General features: G+C 28.4%; 3 protein-coding genes across 3 annotated transcripts in view; 1 reads left to right on the top strand and 2 right to left on the bottom strand.

Moving 5' to 3' along the window:
* Positions 1-21,888, top strand: part of LOC125823662 (uncharacterized) — a 608,951-nt gene that overhangs the window by 210,555 nt on the left and 376,508 nt on the right. The window lies entirely within an intron of this gene.
* On the bottom strand, positions 5,666-7,049 carry LOC125823648 (probable aspartic proteinase GIP2). The gene has a single exon (XM_049503002.1). The coding sequence runs from the start codon at positions 7,047-7,049 to the stop codon at positions 5,721-5,723; it is 1,329 nt and encodes a 442-aa protein (XP_049358959.1). The 3' UTR covers positions 5,666-5,720.
* On the bottom strand, positions 13,895-15,354 carry LOC125823650 (probable aspartic proteinase GIP2). The gene has a single exon (XM_049503004.1). It carries the CDS (start codon positions 15,340-15,342, stop codon positions 14,017-14,019), a length of 1,326 nt encoding a protein of 441 aa, XP_049358961.1. The 5' UTR covers positions 15,343-15,354; the 3' UTR covers positions 13,895-14,016.

Genomic DNA, 21,888 nt, shown 5'->3' with positions numbered 1-21,888 from the left:
AGGACAAAAGGTCTCAATCAACTGAGCTACTCGCTCAACCCAATTAATCTTCCTTTTCATTTTTTCTTCAAAAACCAATATATTTCCTTTTCCTGTTTTGTCCCTTCTTTTCTCCTTTATCATCTTGAATTCGGCAAGGCATTATACCAAAGAGAATTTAGTGGCAATAGAATATGTTTCTTTTATCGGTTATATTTATTGACACTAGAATAATTAGGATAGAGCTTTGACATTGACTTAAATAATTTAATTTTATTAGTTAAAAGTTGTTGATGGAAAATACATATCATTTAATCATGATTTAAAATGATAAAATAGGTTAGCTACATGGAATGGACTTTCACTTTTTAACTAATAAGATAATATTACAGAAAAAAAATTGTAAAAAAAATGTCATTCCATTTTTCTAATTACTATGCTACCTTACGTGGGATTACAAGTAGTGATTTTATGTGATGCTTAGCCTAAAGTTGAGTGACTTTATTATTATTATAAAAAATAATGTATTGACTTTTTGTGATCCTAGCTAGTAAATTGGATGTCTTTTTTTGTAACCCCAAAATAGTTTAGTGATTTTGATATAATAAAATGATAGCTCAATGGCCATTTTTGCAATCAACTAGTGATAAAATTATGTTTTATATTCATTCATTTGGTACAAACACATTATTTTGAGTGTTTTTTTTTTCGATTAGAACAAATATTTTATTTATATATAATATGCATCCATACAAAACCAACGGCCTAAAATATTATCAGATATTTTATGCAAATCTTTCCCCTCTCAATTTATCGTACGACAGAGTATTTGACTATTTGTCAAGGACAAATGAGGATACAAAACTAGCTGTCTTTTTGTAATTGTAACTCAAAATAGGAAAAACGTAATCTTTTTCTATTTGCATAAATAAATATATTTTCGAGGATAACGCTATTTTACTTGCCAAAAGACACATGAAAGTGGGAAGCCTACCTGTCTTATGTCTATGTCCTTTTTCTTTTTTTTAAGAGAAGTCGTAGGTAGAACCAAAATTTATTTATTTTTTTCCATTATCTTTTTGCTGAAGAAGTAGGTAAGAAATAAAAAAGGTAAATGATTAACGACAAAATTGCTTTAATTCGACTGACATATAAAGATCTAAGCATAGATTCCCTGAGAATTAAAAAAATTAATAAAAAGTGAATTAATAGGAAATGAAAAAGAATGCATTGTCATAGGCCTTAAATTACGGGTCTATTGTTATTTTATGTTTTTTTTTTTTAATTGTTCACTTTCAAAAAGGAAAAATTGTTTCCCATACAAATTTCAATTACAAAATTTTTAAATTCTCTATTATTGAAAATGTATGAGGATTTTTTTTTTTGGATTTTCCATTACTTACTTTCAACTAATTCAAATACAACAATAATAATATACTCAGTCTAATTTCATAATTAAAAAAAATCATTGAAGGAAAAGCACTTTCAATTAAAAGTAATTCTACTTTTAAAGCTCGAACTTGAAATCGAATAAAAGAGCAATATTTATCACTTTATCATAAATTTATTTAATAATCTATTAGGCCACTTGCATATAATATTGTCCCAATGAATTCACGGTGTTTAATTAATTAATGAATTTGTTGCATGTGCCAATAAATTATATAGCTTTTCTAATACATTAAAAACACGAAAATGTTGGCAATGTGTTTCCCTTTTAATAAAGTTTAATGATTCCCCTTACAAGAAACTAATTAAAATATTAACAAGTTGCCACTTAATTATACTGACGACAGCAGTCGCTATTTCTTTACAATTTTCCGTACTTTATTACTTACTTTGAACAGGATTTGCATGTGACCAAACAATGATGTTTAATCGGTTCATATTGATGTATAGTCATTAAATGATACTCCCTCCGTTTCACAAAGAATGACCTAATTTGACTTGACATGGAGTTTAAAAAATAAAGAAGACTTTTAAATCTTATAGTCATAAATTAAAGTTATGTCAAATGTACAAAATTGTCCTTTAATCTTGTAGCCTTAAACATACCAAGTGGAAAACTGAAATGAAAATGTTACCAAAAAAAAGAGGTCATTCTTTTTTAAACAGAGAGAGTAATATTTTGTATATTGCCATAGTCGCAATCATAATTGCAAAAAATAAAATAAAAAATAGCGACAGTTTTGGTAATTACATTACAAGAAGTAAGATACGGTAAACCTCATTGAATTAGTATAGTTGAGATCATGAAATATCATCATTTTGTAGAGCTATTATTTAATTGATAAATTAATATTTATTAATTTAAAGAGTGTTTTGAGATTCAACCTTGTGATGCCAGTGGCGGACCCAGAATTTTCACGAAGTGGGTTCAAGATATAAAAATATACCTAATATTATTTGTAATTTTTATGAGGCTAACATCATACATATCTGACTATACTAAACAATGTTAATACATTTGAAAAAAAAATTACATTGACTTATGAATGAGACGGTAAATAACAAGATGGACAAAAAACTAGGCTTCAATATAAACTAAGAAGATAAAAGAATATTATGAATGATTTCTCTTCATTCAACATTTAACAAATAAAAACAAAATATTAAACAAAATAATTATAACCTTAATTTTAGAATCGAATACATAGAAATATACCTAATATTATTTGTAATTTTTTGTTGATTTTAGAATGATAAGGAATTTTTTAGTTGAAGAAATAAAAAATAACCACAATAATCATATATGTATATATAAAGACTAGAATCAAGAGCGAAAAACATACTTGATGGAAATTGACTATTGATGCGAGATTTGAGAGACGGGGAGAGTTTTTTTCCTTCAATAAAAAAAAATATGCTCAAAATTTTGGGGGGAAAAGTAAGAGAGGTTCAAGAAGATTTCAGCAAAGAAGAAGACAAAAGGGTTTTTAGAATTGAGAATAATAGGGATTAGTGCCTTTTAAGTTGAGTTTTTTAAAAAAAAAAAAAATTAAAAACAAAAAAGACAAAAGTTGTTTAACTATTGGACTTTTAATTGTAAAAGTAAAAAGTTGTTTCTTCGATTTTTTCAAATAAAACCATAATCAAACTAAATACTATCTGTTTTCAAAAATCTAAAACCAAACCAAATCCAAATAAAATCGATTTTATTTTATCGGTTTGGTTTGATTTTTTGATTTGGATCGGTTTTTATCCAAACTGTGAATACCCCTAGTTTCTAAGTAACTAAAAGGACAAAAGTTACACCTACATTGAGGACAAAACTGTGTGTGAACGTTTTATATATCAAAAAAACGAATTAAAACTAAAATGCGGCAATGGGGATTCGATACCAGGTTGGCTGGGAAAATTGAACTCCCTCAACCACTCAGCTAAGCTTCACACTTGTGTTAGTGGGTTCAAAATTTAATATATACATATAAAATTTTAAAAATTGATTAAATATACATATTTATACAATGTTATTTTTCAACGAAGTGGGTTCATATGAACCCACTTGAATCACTGTAGGTCCGCCCCTGTGTAATGCTAGAATAATAAGAATTTTCAAGATGTATTATCGCAACAAATTTTATTGAAGGCTATGAAGTGGGACAAGTTGAAAATGATCTTTTTAGAAATATTGCCAAGCTGAACGTTCGCAATTAAATACCAGGCCTGTCCAATTATCCCACAGAAAAGGATCAATACTATTGTGAACACGGATAGCCCAGAGACTGGCCAAGCTGTTGGGCCTGGGGCTAAACCACCAAGAGGCCGAAGAATTAGACAGTCCAATAATAAAGGAAAAATTACTTGGATGAGTACCTTTTAATAAATAATTATTGATTTTAGTGATACTTTTTATTTATTACTCCATCCGTCCCAATTTATGTGACTTACTTTCCTTTTTAGTCAGTCCCAAAAAGAATGACACATTTCTATATTAAGTAACAATTTGACTATAAAATGTCAATTTTACCCTTAATAAAATGATTTACAGCCACATAAATTTATATCATTCATTTTGAATCACAAGTTTTAAAAGTCTTCCTTTCTTTCTTAAACTTCGTGCCGATTCAAACTACCTCACATAAAATGGGACAGAGGAAGTACTATTTATAGTAATATATAACAATACTATGATAAATCTGCAATATGTATTAAAAGTGAATTATGTATGCAATATATATGTAATATAACTATTTTAAAATACATTATGCTTATTTGGTAAGAAATCGACACATTGTATTAAAATATGTGATAAATATATTATCCATTAATAAAACTTGTATTGTATGAGTTTTATAAATTGTTTTCTGCAATATGTATTAAAACTGTATTATAAATGTATTAAAAGTGATCAAGTAAAAAAAAATGTTTTTGATATAAATGGTAAATATTTCTTAATATAGTATATTTATGTAAGTTTTAAATTTGTTTGGGATTTAAGTTGAGTAGAGTTTAAATGATTGTGATCAGCGATTTTTGGAAAATTATGCGTATATTGTGAAGAAATTGTCTATTCCTCTTATCTTCTTTCTAATAGTCCAATCTCACATCCTCATTTTTATCTATATATCCTTTGTTACTGGCTAATTCAGTGTCTTCTATTATAATTCAGTAATTTTAAATGTTGTTGTAATTTGGATATTAGTTAATCTATAAGGCTTGAGTGTATCCTCCAGATCTTCAATATACACTAAAGTGATCATCAACAAAAAGATTAGGCCTAACCCATTGATGGCCCCTTAAAATTGGCACGAAGTTGCACTTAGACATCTCAAGTGGTCGATGTTCAATTTAGACACCTCATGTAAGGTCTTGCTATGTCATTTTGACACTTTTTTGCTTACATGGCTTAGTGTGCGTAATACAATCATTGAGTGTGCGTGAAAAACCGTTTTAGTCGTTTTCTTAATTATTTTTTTCTTCTTCTTTCCTATTTTCAGCCACCATTTCTACAAACTATCCAACATGGTGAATAAAAATAATTATAGTAAAATGATGAAAACTGATGGAAACTATTTTAGAAATTTAGGAATAGACCCATTTCAAGATTTAAATATTAAATTATTCATGAGATTCTTTCTTAAAAGAATTTATTATTTACTGAGAAGTAAGTTTAATTTTTGGTGAATTCTAAACCTGTTAATTAGGATAAAGAAACAAAAAAATATTTGAAGAAGACACTAATAAAAAAGAACAGCGTGTAGATGGGTGTGTTCCCAGATGTTTTAGCAAAAAAAAAGATAAAAGGTATTTGGAGAAGACAATGCGTGGGGTGGGGATCATGTAGGGGGATTTTATTGGCTTAAGTCTTTTTTAAAAAAAATAATTATTTGGGTCAAAATCCATATGTCATTGATTCATTGGTTACTTAATATTTTTACCCAAAATTCATTATCTAACAATTATTTTCGTCGTTTGATTAGCCACTTTATATGTCATTCGCGAGTGTAACATATCCACCTTATATATTTTTATTGATTGGAAAAAGGGTGTCAAAATAACAAGGCGAGATCCTACGTGAGGTATCTAAAATAAACATCTCTCACTTGAAGTGTCTAAGTGAAACTTCGTGCCAACTTTAAGGGGTCACCGATTGATTAGGCCAAAAGATAAACATATGTAACACGCAATAAGTATTTGTCTACATACATAAAGTAAAGTAGCATTAACATACAAAAAGTAGTGAACATACTTTTTAGCATTCTAGCCTTAGTACAATATCATGTAACATCACAACAATTTTATCTGAATTTGTTGCTGCAACTGACTAAATCAGGTGACATGTACACATACTTAAATCCCATTCTTTTCTTCACAAGATCAAATTCCAACAAATTCTCTTCAATTTGCATCCCTCCAAGAACAATCGACGTTTCAGCATTTTCACCACCATCCAAAAATCCTAGACACAACAAATCACTACTATCATTAATAGTAGGAGATGCCATGAAATTGTTCATAGAAAGATCCCAAGTTGTACTTTTATTATGTTCACCTTGCAAAACAAGACTAACTTGAGGAATTACAAGCCCTGTTAAAGTAGCTGAATTCGACAAGTTAAAGCATAACTCAAATGGCCTAATAGGTTTTGCTATTTGAACTTTAGCAATAGCTTTAAGAAATGCGTCCTTAAACGCCTTGTAAATTGAAGATTCCATTGTACCATAAGGAACAACAGTGCTAATTTTTGTTCCTCCAACTCCATTAGTCATGTTAATAGCTAGTAACTTATTATCAATCGGTACAATCTTCCCATTTACTAAGATTTTTTCGATTCCAATGAAATATTCAACCGATGGCTCACCTGGAAAATAAGCCCCCGCAGTACTAACAGGATTTTTGAGCAGAGGAGTGTAAGTTAGTACCTCATTAGATGCATAATATGATCGTCGTTCACTAAACAAAATAACACCATTTGATTTAGTGTTACCACTCAAACAAATAGCGAATTTTCGAGGTAAATGAAAAGCTCTAGCTAATTGTGAAGGAAGTCCAGTGTAACCATTTCCAAGTCCAGCCATACCTTTAACTCCATAGGCTAATTTTTCTAACAAAAAATCTCCAGGACAATTAAACATCACTCCACTAGTTGATGATGACAAAATTTTGGACCCATTATTATTATTTGTATTATTAATGGACCATAATGCAATAACATCTTGAGCAAGTTCACCATCAGTGCTAGATCTTTTTATAGGATTATATGGAATATGTGAACATGTGTAATTGTTGCACCCTGGCCTAGGAGGAACAGGACAACTAGATCCATAACATCCTTGTGAACCTGAGAGTTTGCATGGTCTTGAACCACATGGAACATTTTTGTAAGATGAACTAATGTAGTCATTTTCACAATCCATCCATAGAAATCGTCCGCCGAGGTCAACGGTTAAATTGACAGGGACAAGAGGGGTTCTTTGGTATATTTGAGTAACATATTGTTCTGTAATTTCATCTTTGAATACAGGAAGGAAAAGAAGAGGGTGGTGTTTGTGAGATTTTTTGGCTATGGAGTAATTTGATAAGCAAATAAAAAGAAGAAAACACAATAAAAATTGAGGGATTTTCATGGTGGAGAGAATTGTGATTCTTTGATACAATGAAAGTATGTTTTAAAGGAGAATTGTTGAATAACGCCTAAAAATGGGCACGTGAAAGTGAGGGGTGCAAATTTGGACGTATAAACAATTTTCATGCAAAAGCAAAAAAGGTAGCTGTCCAATTTTCTTAAGAACCTGAAATGATGGGTCATGTACAATTTCCTCCGTTTAAAAAAAATAACTTAGTTTAATTTAATATTGAGTTTAAGAAAATAAAAAAGACTTTTTAATTTTGTAGTTCTAAATTAAATTTATGTCAAATGTATTGGGTATATAGTAAGAATTAATGGGAAATGGAGAAACGATGAAAGGAGGGAATATGAAGTATTCTCTTATGCTTTAGGAAAAAGCAATTCTCCATCATTGGTGGTGGAAACAAAAGTTCAAGTGTTTAGATAAGGAAGCACTTCTACTAGTTGTTAAAAGGGTTGTAAAGAAGGACCCCTCGTGCCGTCGTTGTCGTCGCTCGACTTTGGCTTTGGAAAATGACCGATCGAGAAACTGAAAGGTAATAACCTTTTAGGAACAAACAATCATGTATTAGTGACTGTTCTGGAAGGTTGCAAACTTATAAATACATGTGATTCCTCAAACTTTTCACTTACAAAAATTGTGAACTTCTTCTTTTTCTGCACAATGAAATATTCGTCTACTTTGCTTCTGTTGAGTGACTCGTTGGCACCATTGTTTTTGTATCAATACACTGGTGAATAGAATCATTTTATCCTGGGAGGGTCTATTCATTTAAATCTCGGGTATTATAGGAGAATAATTTCCTTAAGGGGACATTGTTCATCAGTAGACTCAATTGTTTTCCTTTCTATTTCATTCTACTGTTACAGATCCCGGTATGTTTTTACGGTCATCAATTTCTGTTTATGTTATTAATTTTTTTGTTAAATACTTTATTATTTATGTTTCTGCATAGTTATTGTTATAAGTATTTGTTAGTACAAATTAAATAACAAAATGTACCAAAATATCTTTTAATCTTGAAACTTTAATATAATTACGTGAAAAACTGAAATTAAAGTGTTATCAATAAGAAAAGTAGATTATTCTTTTTGAAACATGAAAACTGATTCTTACATGCTTTAGATTGTTTGGCAACCTATTTGGATAGTTGAAAATGCTTATATTAAGAAAAGTGAGACGTTTGATCAAGTTTTTAAGAGAAAAATAAATTCTAAAGAACTATCTTTTTGAAGTTAAAGTAGTTTTTCTTCAAAAACAGTTTCTTAAAAATAACTTTAAAACACTTTTAAAAAATTTAGTTAAACATTAATTGTTGTTTAAAGTATTATTTAAATTTATTGACCAAATACAAATTGTTCCTCACCAAAATACTTTTTTGAAATAGTCTTAAAGAAAAATATTTTTAAAAATTTACTGACTTTAGAAATTTGACCAAACAAACTATAGTAGAAATTATGTACCTATACAAAACACATTTTTACTAGCAAACGGTTTTACGTTAAAACCGCTTTCCATTTCCAGCACTGGCACTAAGAGCTAAAATTCTATCCTTGAATAATTGTTTTTCTTTTCTTTTATCTTTTACACCTTTCAATTTAGCTATCCTTTTTTATATATACTTAGCCAATATCTTATTCCTTTGTTGTCATTCTGTCAAAAGAAGTAATAGTCACCTCCACTGCCAGCTTAAGCCGTATAAATAAAGAAATGAGCATAATTAGAAGAGATTTTTATTTTTTTCTATAACTTGATCAAGATTATAATTTAAGTGGGAAAAAAATTTATATTATTGGGGTTTTTAGAAACTTTAAAATTTACAAATGGATATTGTGATATTTTGGTAATTTCATTTTACAAATACTTGACTTATAAATATCTTTGATATTTATTAAACGAGTCTATAAGAAAAATATTTGTTATGTTGACCAAAATAGTTTGGTCATTTAAAAGTAATAGTAGTCAAATTTAAAATGCGGAATAGCCTAAGAGGCCCGTGTACTTGACTCGATTTGTCAGTTGGATTCTTGTACTTACGACTTTGCCAACTAAACTCTTAAACTCATTCAAACACAATATTTTAGACCCCTTTCTCATCCGATGGGTGTGTGTATAGTACACTCATTTTACACATGAAATGCCACGTCATTTTTTAATTACACATCATTATTATTATTATTTTTCCGATGACACATCAGAAATTAAATATTTAAAAATAAATAATATTTTTAAAAAATGCAATTTTCTCTCTCTCTTACTCATTTCACCCCCTTCCCACTTCACCCTCTTTATTCCCACTTTCTACCATTTTCATCCCAAAAATAAAAACTACCATTTTCATCTTTCTTCATAGTTCACACTCAAAAATTTCTTCAATCATAAAATGTGATAGATTATAATTAGTTCTTGCACATAATTTAAGGTTTTATTTATTTTGATTTGATAAAAAGAGATATCAAGAAAACTTCAAATTGAAAAAAATATGTCTATATGTAAACTCAAGTAATAGATCTTAAAGAATTAAGTTTATAAAAATGGTGAATGGTATATTTTCTTGTAAAAAAAATTTCAATTTTTTATTTGATGATTTTATTGTGATAATGTGTACGTCAAAAAAAAAAACAAGAGAAAAGGAGTAGGGGCGGGGTGGATGGGGGCTGAGGTTGAAGAAGAAGAGAAAAAAGGTGGGGTTGGGCTGAAAAAGAAGAAGAGAGAAGGGGTGGGGGGTGGGGCAAGGTGGGGTGGAGTGAAGAAGAAGGAGGTTTTCAATATTTTTCAAAAAAATTATTATTATTATTTTGTTTTATAATTTTAATAATTTTAAAATAAAAATATTGTATTCACATGCATCAAAACGCGTGGGGTCACGTATTTATCCAACTAAGCCATTTCAGTGCCACGCACATAAGTTCGGTCAATGGTCAGAGGGGTTTAAAAAATAGAGTTTCATTAAGTTTAAGGGTTCATTTGGCAAAGTGATGAGTAGAAGGGTTCAATTGACAAACGAAACCAAGTACAGGGGCCTCCCAGGTCATTCCGCCTGTTATTATATACTAAGGTCTCATTTGTTTCTATTAAGATAGACATTTGAATCTGAATACACATCTGAATATTAAGATTTGCATTAAGATCTAGGTGTCTAGATCTAAATACACATCTGAATATTAAGATGTGCTCTCTAAATCTGAACTTGCTCTATCAATCTAGTCCCAGTCTTTCCAGCAAGTAAGCGGTCACAAAATTTGAAGCCTAACAGAAGATATAATGAAGAACTCTAGATTTCCAAATGGAATTTCATTCCCTTTCAAAATGTGTATTTCTGTACATCCCAGCTCTGTTATTTATACAAGTATATTCCATGAAATAAAATGTCCTAACCAACTCTGACGCCTCTAACAAAAAAAATTATGTACAACTAATCCTATTTTAGAACTTTCTAATATTCCTACGGATAAGAATAAAAGGAAAACAAATAATATGTATGTATAAGGGTAATGGACATTTGCCAAATATAGATCAAATCAATAGCTGATCCAAAAGCTTATTATATGTGACCCGGCCCATAAGTTTCAAGACATTTGAATTAGGTGTCAATTTTATTTAGCGCCTTAGTCTTCTTCGTCTCTTCCTGTAATAATAATGTTGATACGGCGACAAAGCCCAAAAAACAAGGTAAGAAAGGTGGGGAACAACGGCCTCACACAAAAAGATTTGTCTAAGCAATCTCTTTGAGATTTTCTTATTAGGTTTAGCCACTATAGCTGTTCGGAACCGACAAATCATTCCAACCGGGGGGTCAGAATTTCTTTGAATATGTTCTTGAATTTGACTCCGAGAAACCTTGTTTGAGCGAGAGGAACGAACAACAAATAAAGAGTTATAGCTAGATCCTATAGAAATTGGAATAAGAGCTTGCCGGTCACGTGGAAGGTTTTCGGGGAGCCAAAAAGTGCTCTAAAAGGCTCTTGGGACAAAGAAGTCCATACAAGTTGTGCCAAAGGAGAAAGTCAATCCGTATTATGATAAAGAAAACGAGTGATTAAGATTATTTGTTTTCAATATTTGAATGTGCATATGAAATCAAACATTGTATTAATAAAATGTTATAAAATTTTCATTTCAACAAAAATAATATTTTTTGATTAAAATATCAAAATTATCCAGCATAACATAAAAAAATCACGAATAAAAATATTTTATAGGCACAATATAATATCAAAAAGATCAAAAAGTTCAATAAGTATGATAGATACTAATAAAATAAAAAATAAATAAGGTATCACATTATCTACGCCTAACATATATTTTAGCTAATTAGAAAAACTAAAGAATTCCTATCTTTTTCCGAATAACCTTAATCCAATTCATGTTTTTTTGTAGCTGTCACTTTCACAAAATATATCTATTGTATAATGACTCTTCCCATCCAAGTCCATATAATTTTTTCATATATTTTTCAAATGTAGGTGCATTATTTTTTTAATTAATAACTCCAAAGCAGTAATTATCTTCTCATCAATTTCCAATTGAGACGAATAATTTTTTTTTCCAACTGAAATTGAAGATTGGGATGGAGAATTGTTAGGAGCTCCATTTTTTTTCTCACCCACTAGTTCAACAACAATAATATATTAGTGTTATCACACAAATGGGTTTGATGATCAAATAATCTCAATATTGGCCTAAGACAAAATTCTAATAAGAGACCTCAAATATGTATACATAGTTATTATTTTTAATTATGGATAGTATTTTTTAATTCAAAAACCTTGATGAACATTAATACACTAAAAATTGCAACAAGTGTTCTTGACAAACATCAATACACCTTAAGAAAATTATTAATATAAAAGAAATATTTATAAAGATTATGAAAACTTACCAGTTTAAGAGGAATTTTTTTGTGTTTGATTGAGAAAAGAGACGAAGAAAGACTATAGTTGTGAGAGCAAAAGTCACGCAAAGACTGAAAGAGGTGATACAATATTATTTTATAACTTATATATTAAATAAGTCTGAATGTTGTTAAGACTCTTCTACAAATCTGATTCGTTCAGACCTTTTCAGATTCATTAAGAGACTTTTAAAAAAAAAAAACAAATGGACTTAATGGGCTGAATCTGAATCATTCAGATTCAGACCTAAAAACCAAACAGACTTAATGGGATGAATCTGAATGATTAAGATTCAGACCTCCATTAAGTGTAAACAAATGAGGCCTTAAAAAAAGGGGAATAAGTATACGTCACTGTTGACGTACTTGTTCCCCATAATTAGTATTATTTAAAGGGTATTTTGGTCATTTAATAATTTTCATTTTAATTTTCTATTTTAATAAATTAAGATAAAGTCATTATTTTCATTCAATACTATTTTTATCATTAAATAACTACATAAAGTATTACTACCTATGTCCCAATTTATATGACTTACTTTCCTTTTAGTCAGTCCCAAAAAGAATAATACATTTTTAAGTAGGGGTGTTCGTGGTTCAATTTGGATCAATTATTTATTAAAACCAAAACCAAACCAATCTAGTCGGTTTTTTAAATTTCTAAAACCAAACCAAAAAAATAACCGTCGGTTTGGTTATTGTCGATTTGGTTCGGTTTGATTGATCAGTTTTTCTGGTTTATTCCGTTTGAAGTAATAATTTCTTTATGAGGAAGTACGTATCTCGATAGACACAAACCCTAGTACATGAATAATCCACAAAAAAACTATTGTCGGTTCAATTAAGCAATTAAGTGATACTAGAGTTATCATTATACGAACAAAGTGATTCAATTAAGAGAAAGTGTGACTATTTTATGTGAAGATTGATAGGTAAAGTTTAATAACTTTTGATGGACTTAGACTTAGGATTGTTATAGTTGGGTTTGAGAAAATGGTAGAGTAAAGACTTAAGTTAATTAAAATTTAACAAACTATTTATATTTTATTTATGAATAATATATAAATAACTTTAAAATCTATACATCTAATTTATCTGTTCGGTTTGATTATTTTTGCGGTTGTATTTTAGTAAAACCAAAACCAAACCAAATAATATCGGTTTTCAAAAATTTAAAACCAAACCTAACCAAATCAAACCAATTATTGGGTTTTTTTTTATCGGTTTTGTTCGGATTGCGGTTCGGTTTTTTTTTAACCATAACCATAAACAACCCTATTTCTAAGTAACAATTTAACTTTAAAATATTCATTTTATCCTTAGTGAAATGATTTATAGCCACACAATTTTCTATCACTCATTTTATGCCAAAATTGTTAAAAGTTTTCCTTCCTTTCTTAAAATTCGTGTCGGATCAAAGTACCTCACATAAAATAAAACAGAGACAGTAATAGCCAAATTTAAAATTTTAAAATATTATTAATAAAGTCAATTAATAAAATAAACTCCTAATAAAAATTGTGTCTTATAAAAATAAATAGTATCATTCTTTTTTAGTAAACAATTTTTGATAGAGTCAAATAAATTCAATTGACTGAAACGAGATATAACGAATAACTTAGTCAAATAGCATCTTATTGAATATATTTTTTATATATATAAGTGATTACCATTATACGAGCAACTACAAGAAAATGATTTTGCCAAACAAATATAAGTTCAAAAGATCTTTTAGGGAAATAATTGTTTTGGTCCCTATATTGTTATCTTATTATAATTTTAGTCCTTATAATATCAACTTCTCCCATTTAACCTTTAATTAAGCAAAGAGAATAATTTTGATCCTTTTACTAACTACAATTATAAATATAAATAGATATATCATTACCGTCAAGAGCAATTATGATATATATATACACACGCATTATCCACACCCAAATTAAGGAATAGTTTTCAACGCACAAATCACAAGAAATCTTATTGATCCAATTATTACAAAGTGTCCAAAGACAAACTTTGAACATTATTAAAATTCAATACATTAATTAAAACAACTTAGGTCCACACTACCTAAGCAATTGAAGTGAAATTAAAATTAGCACATGTAGTTTGTCTAAAAAGGATTGAAGATGTGAATCCCAATCTTGATGCTGCATGATCAAATTGCAAAAGATTGTCTTCAATTGTATGTCCTCCAATCACAATTGAAGTCCTTGAATTAACACCACCATCCAAAACTCCCAGGCACAATACATTTTCACTAACTTGTACCATTGAATTTGCTCCAAAAATAGTCCAAACAACATTCTCATTTTGTAAAACAAGATCAATTGATGGCACTGCTGGTCCAACTCTTGTACTTCCAATATTTCTTGAATCAAAACAAACCCTAAATGGTGCCACGGCTGCGACCCTAGTCACATTAGCAAGTTCCTTCACAAAGAAATTTGTAATAGCATTGTATAGTGAAGTCTCCAAGATTGTGTAAGGATTGACTGTGCTAATTTTTGTTCCACCAACACCTTGATTGTCAATTGACAACAAAGTTGTGTTTATTGGTACAACTTTTTGGTTAATCTTGATGGATTTTACACCAATAAAGTATTCAGAAGATGGCTGACCTGATGAAAAGGCTGAGGCTGTACTTACTGGATTTATAAAAAGTGGAGTGTATTGGAAGTCATTATTTGAGAATTCTCTATTAGGTAAGAAAAAATAAGGACCATCTCCAAAAAGTACAACACCTTTAGAGTTACTAGAAGTCAAACAAAGAGCAAATTTTCTAGGGAAACTAAATTCAGCTGAGAATTGAGAAGGAAGAGATATTCTTGTTCTTCCAAGACCAGCCATACCCTTAACACCACTAGCAAGACCTTGTAAAAGAAATGTAGCACCACAAACAAAAAGGAAATTTTTATCACTTACGCTCCTACCAGGATTTTTTCCATTAGATGATTGTACTAACACAATATCAGAAGCTAACTCTCCACTAGTAGCGGTTCGTGTAACCGTGTTGTCAGGAAGTAGACCACACGTGTTATTATTACAACCCGGTCTAGGTGGAGAAAAGCATTCTCCACAACCAGACGCTCCGCCCAATGAGCACTGGGCGGAGCGACATCGGGCCGGTTTATAAGAGGAAGAAACATAACCTTGGTCACAATCAACCCATAAAAATTGGCCACCAAGATCAAGAGTTAAACTTATAGGGACAAGAGGTGTTCTTTGTTGGATTTGTGTAAGGTATTGGAGAGTTGAAGCATCTTTTGTGACTGGGATAATTAGACCTTTGGGACGGAAAGAAGTTTGATTTTGAGCTATAGTTGAAGTAATGAAAAGAAGAGAACACAAAAGAATGGCATGTAAACAATAAGAAGAGGCCATGATTAATTTCATTATTTGTTGTGTGATGGTGTTGTAATAGAGGAAAATAATGGAGTTTATATAGTTTTGAAAAATACATAAAAAATAATGATAATGAATACGTGCAAACTTGGAGCGTTTGACAATGAGTTTTATTTGCCAACTCAACAAAAAATCAAGAAACGTAGAGGCTTTGATTTTTGACTTTATATGATTGATTTGACTTTAATTTGTCATTTTATTTAAATTTTTTTATTTTTCTATGTTGTAATTGAAAATTGAAATCTAGATATGCCTTACAAAAATCACACCGACATTATCTTTAAAAGTAATTGCCTGGATCTATCGTGCGTGTCAAAGATATGTATGATATTAAAGTGGATTAACTAAACTAAGACGGGTATAGTTGATTCTCGCCGCTTGTTTCAAACTAAGACATATCGTTATTATTATTGTAATTATTGAAGTTGTCCCAGATTTTAAAAAAGATACCTTAACTTTGCAATCGCTCTATTACCTCACTAAACAATTTTGAACAGATATTATTATATCATTTTTCGTTCACCTGACATAGAGAGTGGTGTACACTCTCCCAAAGAGAGTGAGCAACCTAAAGTAATTAATATAATTTTATTTTTACAAGTACTTTATTATAAAATATATTTTCTTATTATTTTAACTTTTTTTCCTTTTTATTTTTTCTCTTTCTTTCTTCTTTTTTCTTCTAAAATTCATTGTCATCTCCATTGAAGCTTCTCACTTTCATTGTCATTATTTTTATCACAACTTCACCTTCCTTTTTTTTTTCCTACTATTAGTTTTACTCTCTTTAATTTTAAAACTTTAACTAAACATTTTCTTACATTTCGAATAATTTGATAAACCGATTAGATTTCAAGATGATTAGGAAGTATCATATAGTTTTTTTTATCCGATTTCAATTAAGTTCTTTCAATTTTCGGGTAATTCATTGATTCTTTTAAAATTATCATTTCTAATTTTGAAGTTATAAGAAAAGGAATAGTTGATGATATCTTCAAAATTTTAAATTTTCTGAGAAAAATAATTGATTTTGTTATCAATAATTCAACAAAGTCTAAAAAATAGTATGAATTCTATAAAGAATTTGACCGGAGAAGAAGAAGAAAAAGAAAAGAAAAAAAAAACGAGTGGGGTTCAACTTGACGTGGTGGGTGGGGTGAGGGTGGAGATGAAGAAAAAGAAAGAAAATGAAGGGATGAATCGCTTGAAAGTGGGAGGTGGAAGATAAAGTGAAATTTAAGATGAAATCAAAATTAAAATAAGTCAAAAAGTAAAAAAGAGAGAGAGAAAAAAAAATAAAGAAAAAACTTAAAATGAAAAAAAATATATTTTTAATTAAATTAACATGTGTCATGTAATGATTGGTGTGTGAACACACTTACTTCTTAAAATATGGGGCTGATCGAAAAATGATACTATAATATATGTTCAAAATTGTTTAGTGAGATAATAGGACGATTGGAAAGTTAAGGTATCTTTTAAAAAAATTGAAACAATTTCAGTGATGACTTTATGTATTTTCTCTTATTATTTTGTTGTATGCATCAACTAATAAGGACGGGTCTAGCTTGATGAAAGAGTTTAATTATGTATACCTCTCATTAAAATTTATACATTATGGAAATAGGAAAATTATTTTTTTCGATTATATATAAATTGTTTTATCCATTATTATTCCTATTTTTTTTTATTAAAGATATTTTTAAGTCATTGGTTTAAAATGTTTGATAATGTTCTATATGTTTGTACATCGAAAAAATATTTTTTTTAAGATGAGGAAGATGCTAAATGATTATAATCTGAAAGAGGTGCTTCTGAGATATGCTTATTATTGCTTACTTTGAAGTTTGATTATTGCAATTAAAAAATAATCTTTTGACTATATTATCAAAGACGTGCGTAAAGTTTGAATTCTAAAGCTAATCTAAATTAATAATGGTCTAAAATGACGAAGGTATGTTTTCAAAATATATAAAAACAAAAATACTATTCATCACTTGCTTAAAGAGGTGATAAATTAAAATTAGTTTGTGAAATCATAATTCATTTAATTTGTGTAAGTTTTGGTTGATTATTGATTCATTTATTTATTAATTCAGTTCGTTTCAGCTAGTTCAAGTGATTTATGAAAATTATTATCAAAATATTCATATAAGATTTCAAAATTTTATAAAAGATCAAATAAAATAACTAAATCTTAGTAAGAGTTGAGTGAATTAAGTTATTACCAACATTTTAGACTGTTTAAACCCAACTCAGTTTTGCTCAAGTAACTTTTGAACGGATCAATAACTGCATAACTATAATTTAACTCATTTTAATCTGTCCAAATTCAATTCAATCTGATATATCTATTCGTATTGACTTAGCCTGATTTTCAAATGATACAATCTAATTAATTGACAGACTGATTCTTTATTTTAAATACAAATATATATTACTTTTCCAATACTTCATATTTTATTTATTTATTTCTCAATACGTAATACGTGACGCTTATATAATGTGTTGTGATGAAACGAATCCCTTGATTTTAGCCTTCTGAATTTCTCCCCCATTCTATTGCTTTTTTTCAGTATATTTACTAACTTCCCGATGTGGTGTGGATAAAAATAAAGGTGTCTAAAGGAAAATAATATTCCAATGGCCGACAAGAATATTATTATTATATGGTCAAATTATTACCCTGACTCGAAAAATAGTTCATTAAATGACCTACAGGAAAAAAAGAAATGAATTTCTATGGTAATTTTGACATCCTCTTGTTGGGGTTCATGATTTGACTAAAAATTGAATTAAATTAATTAATTTTTATTTTATTGTAAGTTTGAGTTGGTTTGATTTTAAATTTTTTAAAAATGATAATATTTTGGTTTGGTTTTATTATTTATACAAATTTCATATATTATAAAATTTGTATACATGCATGTATATACTAATTTTTATAAATAATATAAATATTTTGTTTACTTTTTATGAAAATATTATGTATCTCTAATAGGCTAATGAACTAATTTTTATAAATAATTATAAATATTTTGTATAGTTTTTTATGAAAAAATTATGTATTTTTAATAGGTTAATGAACTTTACATCTCATAAATAAATAAATTCATGAATCCAAACTAATTTAGTTAAAACTAACAATAAGATTGCCTATAAAAAAATTGTTCTTATGATCAAAGTTTTTAGAGCTTAATATACTTTTTCACAATTCAAAAAAAGTATCGTCAGTATAGTCACCACACTCAAGATGAAGCTAGGTGGGATTTCATGGATTCAGATAAATCCAGTAACTTAATCATATATTTATACTAAAAAATTAAATAAATATATATGTATATTAACTTGTGAGTCCCTAATAAAATTGATTGATGATTTAGTGGTAAAGAAGGGGTCGTAAAAATGTTTTCCACATTAGAGTTATAAGTTATGGTTTCAAACCCCACTTTCAACAAAAATTAAGTTTCTCTTCCTAAAAAAATATGTACACATGTTAGAACCCTCAAACTCTTAGTTTTGGGTCCACCCTAAAAATTTAATAACACAAATATGAATTATATTTAATCTGATTTAATTTTAATAATTAAAAAATTCATTAAATCAATTTTAATTTGGATAAAAAACGAATACAAACCGAAAATTAACACACCCTTGTTTTAGCTTCTAGGTGTACACTTTCTCAACATTAATGTGCATTTAAGAGTTCGTCTAACTCACGCCAAGTAATTGTGGTTTTTCCATTCATTAATACTCTTACCGTTTCAAATTAATTATTGTATTTATTTTTTATAAATTATTTAAGAAAATATTAATTAAAAAGAAATTAATTATTTCTCTTTATTAATAATTTTGCATCTCAAAAATTAAAAGAATATACTTTATAAAAAGTATATAAAAATATTTCTAACAATCTAAAACTTCATCCAATTTTTACTTTAAATCAGTAATATATTTGAATCGAGACACATCTTCGGAGAAGCTACTGTAAGAATATTTTGTCTAATCATGTGTATAAATTTTAGACATCGTCATTTGATTATTATTTTATTTTATAAAAGTTTTTAATTATATATTTAACACAAAAGCCACTAAATTTTGAGATACTAACTAAAAAGTCACAAAATCAAAAAATGCTAAACTTCTCAATGCTATCTTTTTAAATTATTATTTTTTAACTCTAACAAATAACAATTTAAATTTTTTTACAGAAATCCCACTTTTTTAGTTTACTTATTACCATTATCCTCTATAAGTTTTACAAATCTTCAAAATCCCTCATTTTCGCGTATCAGATTAGTGTATCAGCGCTTATATTATTGTATCTCGCGCATGTATCAGCGCTTATATTATTGTATCCGTTTGAGGGATTTCTGTAATTATAAACTTTTAAGCGATAGATTGTAATTTTGCCTTAAAAGTATGTGGTTTCTGTAATTTGCCCAAATTTTTTTAATTAAAAGTTCTGATCCAATTAGACCCAAAACCTAAATTCATGTGTAGAAAGTAAAATATTTTTTTAAAACAACGATCCTCTGTATCGATTTCTCTATGTCAGGGTGAACAAATATAGATCTAATCGATACATAATAGATCAATACAGCTCCAACTCTACCTTCTATTTTACTCTCCAAATATAGAGTTCTCTATTTTTTCAGACAACCAACTCCAATCCAATTCTCTATTTTACATTTTTACTCTCTAAAAAGAAATATTTTTTTCTCTCCTCAATATTATATTATTATTTCTATCTCATTTTTATTTTCTTCTTTCATAATATAAATCATTTCTTCTTTTTGCAAATAATAATATATATAATCTTCGTGTAATATAAATTTTGCTCTTTTCAAAATTTTCATTAAATATAAAATTATATTTTATTCTAAATTTCTAAATAAAATAAATTACAACAAATATTATGTAAAATACATACTAACAAACAATTCAAATAAAAGTGAAATCATTGACGAAATACAATTACATAATAAATAATGCATTATCGTAACATTTAATTTTAAATTTTACATAAATACTCGACTTTCAAGACTATTACGTTGCTCCCATAATGCTGTATTAATGCATTATGGAGTTCAAAATGAGTAATTTTTTGTCCATATTTTTTTTATGTGTAGCTAAAAATTGTTTAAATTAACAATTTCATCTTGTATATATAATTTCGTGTACAAATTTACTTTTGCAAAAAATATTTTCATGCTCATTAAAAAGTGTAGTTTAATAATTTATCACTATAACATAAAAGTAAATTGCTTGAATTATCATTTAGATTTTGTGTATTCTTCATAGTGAAAAATAATTATAATTTTAAATTAAATATTTAAAGTGACAATTTTTTTAATTTTTTTTATTAATTCGGGATGAAAATAGTATACTTATCTATATTATGTTTTTTTAGATGTTATATTACTTAGAAAATAATTCAACTATTAAATACTTAATCAATAGTCTCATATAATATAAATAATATTAAAATAATTTGAAATTACATATTTAAAGTGATTTTTTAACAAATAAAATAGAAAATTATTAATTCGGATAAAAATAGTAACTTGTCAATAATATGGTTTTAGATGTTATATAAAAAATTAATTACAAATAATAAAGACTTAATTAATGATACAATAGAAATACTATTAAAATAATCAAAAAGTGCAATAGAGAGGTGAATAATAGTTCTCCAAATTTGGAGAACTACTATTCACCTCTCTATAAATGGAGGATAGAGAGTAATATGGAGGGAGTTGGTGTAACAAACCAAAATCCTCACTATATTAATAAGAGCACTGGAACACTATTATAACTTTAAGATTCTAATTGCAATAATCAAACTACTGAATAACAATGAAAATATTGAAATAACAAGTAACTAAAAAAAGAGATAAAAATGGAGATGAGAAACTTAGACTCAAGAAGAAGAGGAGATGACAAACATTTTCTTCAATATGCATAAACCCTCCTTTCAAACTCATTCTTCCTTTTAACCAAATGTTAATCGGGCCTCGATCCCAAATAAAACACTCCAACATTTTACTTGGCCCAATCTCATTCACCACTTCTAACTCATAGGCCTTTATAGAGCTAGCTTGGTTCACAACAATACATCCGCCCCCAAAAAGAACCTTGTCCTCAAGGTTCGAGTTGGAAAATGTCATCTGGAAACTTGGAGTATAATGAGCTTGGCTAGAGCAGGCAAAACCATGTAGGAATAACATCATAATTTGGTTGGCAGCTTGGAGTAGTCTAGACATTGTTGCATAATTCTTGCTTACCTTTGGAACATGGCAAGAAAGTTTAATAATGATGTGTCTAAAAGAACAATGCACCAAAAGATCTCACCCAAATTTATAGAAGCACTTGCACTTATAGAAGCAATGCTAGCAGCAACATAACGGATCTTTATCATACTTTTTAACATCAAACGACACATACAACTAACAGTGGCTGCAATGCCCTTCTTATTCCATTCTTCATTAATATCAATTCCTTTACTAACAACTGAAATATTCACCTTGAAGCATC

This window comes from Solanum verrucosum, unplaced genomic scaffold (genome assembly GCF_900185275.1).
Source record: "Solanum verrucosum unplaced genomic scaffold, falcon-dt-bn FXZP01000093.1, whole genome shotgun sequence".
Taxonomy (NCBI): Eukaryota; Viridiplantae; Streptophyta; class Magnoliopsida; order Solanales; family Solanaceae; genus Solanum; species Solanum verrucosum.
This window is presented reverse-complemented; position numbering and strand designations above follow the sequence as displayed.